The sequence below is a fragment of the Camellia sinensis genome, chromosome 15, assembly GCF_055761805.1.
Source record: "Camellia sinensis isolate YWXY chromosome 15, ASM5576180v1, whole genome shotgun sequence".
Classification (NCBI taxonomy): domain Eukaryota; kingdom Viridiplantae; phylum Streptophyta; class Magnoliopsida; order Ericales; family Theaceae; genus Camellia; species Camellia sinensis.
This window is the reverse complement of record NC_138975.1, coordinates 74,988,717-74,995,510: the sequence shown is the minus strand read 5'-3', so window position 1 is coordinate 74,995,510 and position 6,794 is coordinate 74,988,717. Positions and strand designations below refer to the sequence as shown.

The 6,794-nt window shown below is 39.1% G+C and overlaps 1 protein-coding gene across 1 annotated transcript; it reads right to left on the bottom strand.

The window, feature by feature from the left end:
- Window positions 1-1,974: 1,974 nt before the first annotated feature.
- On the bottom strand, window positions 1,975-3,546 carry LOC145813069 (uncharacterized). Its single transcript, XM_082908332.1, has 3 exons — window positions 3,135-3,546; window positions 2,606-2,745; window positions 1,975-2,217 (listed from the first exon to the last, which is right to left on the bottom strand). The coding sequence occupies exons 1-3, from the start codon at window positions 3,544-3,546 to the stop codon at window positions 1,975-1,977; spliced, it is 795 nt and encodes a 264-aa protein (XP_082764458.1).
- Between the last annotated feature and the right edge of the window lie 3,248 nt (window positions 3,547-6,794).

Sequence of the window (6,794 nt, the reverse complement as noted above, 5' to 3'; positions counted from 1 at the left end):
AATGTTGTTATAGCAATAGAGCCTCGAGGGTTAATCAAAATATCGTATCCAATTATCCAATGGGCCACGGTATTAATCTTCCCCGGGCAAGGGTCAATGTGCCATGGTATTAATCTCCCCCAACCAAGGGTCAATATGCCATGGTATTAATCTCCCCCAGGCAAGGGTCAATATGCCATGGTATTAATCTCCCCCAAGCAAGGGTCAATATGGTTGAGTCATGGGTACATTTTTTTTAAAAAAGGAACTTCATTCATCTACAAGAACTAGAGTTTCAATAACCCATTCATAAATTGATGCTGATAATAATAAAGCTTTCGAAAATAAACATAATTGAACATATCTTTATAAGGTTATTACTCACAGTAGTTTGCGGTGACACTTAGCGTCGATGTCCACCTAAACGAAGAACATAACAAAGTACAAATGAAATTCCATTTTATTCCAATTCAATTCTCTTTGTGCGTCTCTAACTTATTATATGATATATGTGTCCAAAAAGGTGGCTAAGAATGCAAGGAATGGCATGAGAATGCAAGTATGCACTTAAAAGAGCTGGTAAAATTTTGCTGAAAATAGGGTATCCGCTCGAGCGCAACTTCCTACACTTGAGCGGGGGTTCAAAAACAAAGGTGGTCACTCGAGCGTGACATCCGTCGCTCAAGCGGTCTGTAAAAGTACTAGATATATTAAATTCCCGCTCTACTGTCGCTTGAGCGGAAGACTGAAGAAAAAGGGTCCTCGCTCGAGCGCCACTTTGGTTGCTCGAGCAGACTGTAAAATTTCGAAAACTTCTGGGAGCTCGACTTCCATGCTCGAGCGTGGACTTCTCCGCTCGAGCGGACAACACGAATTTTGGAATTTCCAGAACTGCAATTGAAAATCAAGCATGGTATTCAAAGCCTCAAATCTTGCATTTTTGATACAGAAACATGGAGAATCATTATATAACATGAAAACACTTCCATTTGAAACCATTTATTCAAAATCATGGCAAATTCTCAATCATTAACTTCAATTTCAAGTTGTAAAATAATGTTTAGTCCAAATTGGATGCATATCTCTTCAAAATATATTCAAAACATGATCAAGTGGTATGAGAAACATGAAAACATGGAGGATTCTCCAAATTAAGGTAGAAATATGCCATGCATGTAGGATTTCCATGAATTCAAAGTCAAGTTGTGCATGCATGTGTGTAATTCAACTTCATTCTTCCATTTCTTGAGATTCATAGCTCTTTTTCTTCAATGATATGCCAATGAACACAAAAATGAGAGGAATTCAACTTCTTTACGCCATATCTACATGAATTAATGTTGAGTGTCATACCTAGTGTTGAATTCAAGAATGTTATGGCTCCAATCTTTGAGTCTCCCTCCAATTCTCTACAATTCACCTCTTTCTCCCTCTAAATGTTGAACTCTCCTCTCCTCTCTTAATTCTCAGCTGAGTTGTGTACACAAAATGAGCTCATAAGCTTAGCTAGGTCTTTATATAGGATGTGATTAAGTTAGCCTAATTAATGGTGATTAGGATTAATCAATTAGGCTTAATTCTAACTAATTCAATCAGTTTATTCTAATCATTTTGATCCAAATCAAATTTCAATTGAAGTCTCCATAAAATTCTAAATATTCCAATTAGCCTATTGGGCTAGTCAATTTCTGCTTCCGAAGTCATCTAGGCTTTCAATTTCCGACTCTAAGTTATCAATTTAAACAGATATTCCATATATCAACATATAATTATAGAATCAAACATGTAATCACACAATCAAGCTCATAAGCATGTAATTAAACTTATTTAAATAATATAATGTACTAGTTTGGAGGTTGAGGTCGTCACAGTCTCTCCCCCTTAGAAAGTTTGGTCCTCCAAACTTAGGTTACCTTCTGACGGAAATAAATGTGGATATTGTTGCCGCATCTCTTCCTCTTTCTCCCAAGTGGCCTCCTTCTCGTAATGTTCTTTCTACTCAACCTTGACCATAGGGATAGTTTTGTTTCTCAATTGCTTTACTTGCCAATCAATGATTTGCACGGGCCATTCTTCATACATCATATCCTCATCTAGAGCAATCCGGTGGTAATCGATCACATAGAATGGATCTTTGAGATATCCCCGAAGCATGGATACATGAAAAACGTTATGCACTTGTTCCATTCCCGGTGGCAAGGCAATACGATATGCAACAGGACCCAACCTCTCAAGAATCTGAAACGGTCCAATGTAGCGAGAAGTCAATTTTCCCTTTTTACCAAATCTCATATGCCCTTTGATTGGGGTCACCTTGATGAATACATGATTTCCCACCTCGTACTCTAAGTCCCTTCTTCGCTGATCTACGTAACTTTTCTGTCAACTTTGTGCAGTTTTAAGCTTTTGCTGGATGATTTTGATCTTCTTGGTCGTTTCCTGCACCAGTTCAGTCCCATAAATAGCTCTATCACCAACCTCTGTCCAACAAACTGGCGATCTACACTTTCTGCCATACAGTGCCTCATAGGGTGCCCCACCAATACTCGCGTGAAAGCTGTTATTATAAGCAAATTCGACCAATGGAAAATAAGTTTCCTAACTTCCCTGAAAATCCAGTACACACATACGAAGCATCTAAGGTCTGAATAGTTCTCTCGGTTTGCCCATTGGTCTGTGGATGAAATGCTGTACTAAATCTCAGTTCTGTTCCCATTGCCTCCTGCAGACTATGCCAAAATCTAGAAACAAATTTTGGATCCCTATCTGGTACAATAGATATTGGAACCCCATGCAGTCGAATAATCTCATCAATGAAGATAGTGGCAAGTCTATAAGCAGTAAATGAAGTCCTCACAGCAAGAAAGTGAGCAGATTTAGACAATCTATCAACTATAACCCAAATAGAGTCCATACCTCTAGGTGTCCGAGGTAGGCCAACAACAAAGTCCATGGTGATATGTTCCCGTTTCCATGCTACAATGGGAAGAGATTGAAGCAAACCTGCTGGTTTTTAATGTTCTGCTTTCACTTGCTGGCATTGTAAGCATTTAGAGTTGAAGTCGGCAATTTCCCTTTTCCCGTTGGGCCACCAATACACTAGCTTGAAATCTTGGTACATTTTAGTGTTTCCTAGATGCATAGTAAACACGGACTTGTGAGCTTCCTCAAAATTTTCCTTTTTAAATCCGCATCATTCGAGATACACAATCTCCCCTGATATTTCAACACAAAGTCTTCAATTATGAATCCCGGTTTAGGTTTGGTGTCAAGCTCATCACAAATCTTCTTCAAAAACTCATCATCCAACTGTTTCTGTTTAATTTCTTCAATAATAGCAGGTTGGGTGAACATGGTGGCTATCAAGCCATTTGGTTCAAAAGTCACTACTTCAATCCTGAGTTTTTCAAACTCCAGCAATAGCTCTCTTTGATCTGTGAGTAAACAGGCAAGATTCCCCACATTCTTTCTACTAAGCGCATCCGCTACAGTATTAGCTTTGCCCGGATGGTAGTGAATTTGTAAGTCATAATCCTTGATTAACTCAAGCCATCGCCTTTGACGCATGTTCAACACCTTCTGTGTGAAAAAGTACTTCAAACTCTTATGATCTGTATATACTTCACATTTGACCCCATACAAATAGTGTCGCCATATCTTTAATACAAACACAACTGCAGCAAGTTCCAAGTCATGTGTAGGGTAATTCTTCTCATGTGGTCTCAACTGTCGAGAGGCATATGCAACAACCTTGCCATTCTGCATTAAAACACAACCCAAGCCCTTATGGGATGCATCACTAAAAATCACAAAATTTTCTGTACCTGAGGGAATAGTGAGGATTGGGGTTGTAGTCAGTCTTGTTTTCAACTCTTGAAAGGTCGTTTCCCTCTGGTCCGTCCACTCAAATAGTTCCCCTTTTCGAGTCAACTGAGTTAATGCACGGCAATTTTTGAAAAGTCTTTAACGAATCTTCGGTAATACCCTACCAATCCCATAAAACTACGAACTTCTGATACATTAGTTGGGGTAGGCCAGTTAATAATAGCTTCAATTTTATAAGGATCCACAGATATACCATCCTTATTAATAATGTGCCCCAAAAATGCGATTTCTTCAAGCCATAATTCGCACTTTTTGAATTTCCCATTCAACTGTTTTTCTCTAAGTGTTTGAAGGGTCTGTTTCAAATGTCGTTCATGCTCCATTTTACTTTTCGAATAGATCAAGATGTCATCAATGAATACAACAATAAATTCATATAGGAAAGGTTTGAAAATTCTATTCATGAAATCCACAAATGCTGCAGGCACATTTGTAACCCCAAATGGCATGACTAAGAACTCCTGATATCAAGTCAATCTTTGAAAATATCTGGGCCCCGTGCAACTGATCAAATAGATCATCAATACGCGGCAAAGGGTACTTATTTTTCACTGTTACCATGTTGAGCTCTCGGTAATCAATGCATAATCGGAGTGTGCCATCTTTCTTTTTAACAAAAAGTACCGGTGCGCCCCATGGGGATGTACCTGGTCTGATAAACCCCTTATCAAGCAATTCCTCCAACTGAATTTTCAATTCTTTCATTTCAGTAATAGACATACGATATGGAGTTTTAGAAATTGGTCGAGTTCCCGATATTACATCAATTACGAATTCGATTTCTCTATCAACAAGTTGGCCAGGTAGTTCTTCTGGAAACACATCTGGAAAATCTCTCACCACTGGTATACTATCTAGAGTAATGTCTATCGCTGGTTCAATTACCACACTACATAAATACCCTTGATAACCCTTATTTATTAGTTTTTGGGCTTTCATAGTAGATATAAGGTATGGTGGTGAAACTACCCCTTTTCCTTCAAAATAGATTTCATCTTGCCCGGGAGGTCGGAATATTACTCGTTTCGAGGCACAATCAATAGTTGCATAATATTAAGTTAGCCAATCCATACCCAGAATAACATCAAAATGTCCCATGTCTAAAGGTATTAAATCTGCATACAAAGTAGCATTCCCGAGAAATAATTCACATGCAGTAATTACAGTTGAACAGAGCATGGATCCCCCCGTAGGTGATGCAACACATAGTATATAATTCAATGTTTCCATATGTCTATTCAAAGCTTCAGCAAACACCATAGAAATGAACGAATGTGTAGACCCGAAATCAATTAAAGTATAAGCAGGTTTATCACAAATGGAGATTGTACCTGACACCACTGCCTCAATATTTTGAGTATCCCCCAGGACCAGTGCAAAAACCCTTCCCTGCCTTTGTTCATTTCTTGGGGTAGGCGGTGTTGTGGCTGGTTTCGTTGTGGGTGCGGATCCAATTGAGCTTGTGGCTCCTCGGTTGCCACACGGTCGTGATTGTGTGCAATCCTTTGCCATATGTCCTATCTTCCCATATTGATAACAAGCCCTTATCGTGCGATAGCAAACACCTCCATGTTTCTTTCCGCATGTTGTACAAGCTGGCATTGAGTTATCACTTTGGCTTGAACCGGTATTACCAGAACCCCCCGGCTTGAACTTCTTACTCATTGACGTGGTCCCCTTGTTAAAATTCTATTTTCTGCCCTTCCATTCGAAGTTTTGCTTACAGTTGGTCACATTCCTTTCCACTATCAGTGCCCTGTCAAGTACATCCACATAAGTCGGCAATTTGAGTACATTGATCTTATCTAGAATTGGGTCACGTAACCCTTCTTCGAACTATCTAGCCTTCTTGTAATCTATGTCTACCATGTGAGGTGCGAAACGAACTAATTCTGTGAATTGAGCCTCATACTCGGCAATTGATTTGTTTCCCTGCTTCAGTTCTATAAATTCAGCTACTTTTCTATCCCATACACATTGTGGAAAATATTTTTCATAGAAGATTTCCAGAAAACGGGTCCAAGAAACATCCTTATTATCATTCTGAACCAACATCCACCAACACCTTGCATCATCTTCCAATGTGAATGTAGCTAGTTGCACCTTCTGGACTTCAGTACATGGAAACACTTCAAACAATTTCTCAATTCCCAACACCTAAGCTTCATCCTTCAATGGTTCAATTCCACCATGAAACACTAGTGGCTTCATCTTCTTAAATTCTCTAGTCAAGGCAACAGTACAGGTCTCTGGCTGACACCCTGGAGCGGGAGGGGGTACAGGCATTCGATGTGGGAGAGGTGGTTGCTGTTGTTGTTGCTGCCATTGCTGTTTTTGTATTATGGCTTCAGCCATGTCTTACATCATTCGTTCCATTCTATCCAGTCTTGAGGAGGTTGCCTCCTCTATTTCATCACCTCTGGTTCTCACCATTTTCTATGTGAAGCTTTGTATTATAATAAGCATGATATACATATACACATAGTCATGTACGCAATTGCATATATAATCATAAGTCATCTTACTTAACCTATCAATGTACATGAATGCATTCCTAAAGTTTTTTCTGGACTCTCTATACCTCAATGGATAAGTGAGTGAGACATAACTCGTGCTCTGATACCACTCTGTCAAGACCCAAACCTGCCCCTATAGATTTAGCATCATGACTGACCAGTAATCATAGATTACCTACGGCCTCCATACAAATAAACATTTAATACCAACTACGGGGCTTAGCGGAAGTCTAAAATGTTATAGAGTTCATCTACTGAGCTGTGCATTTATGAGGAGAGTAAATTTATTAAGCAAAGCTTGTATCAATATATACATCCAACGTAAGTACAACTCATGTCATTACAAAATACAACCTCAACTATGCACCACATACAAAACAATTAAACCTCACAAAAAGGGGTTTGACAAGCATG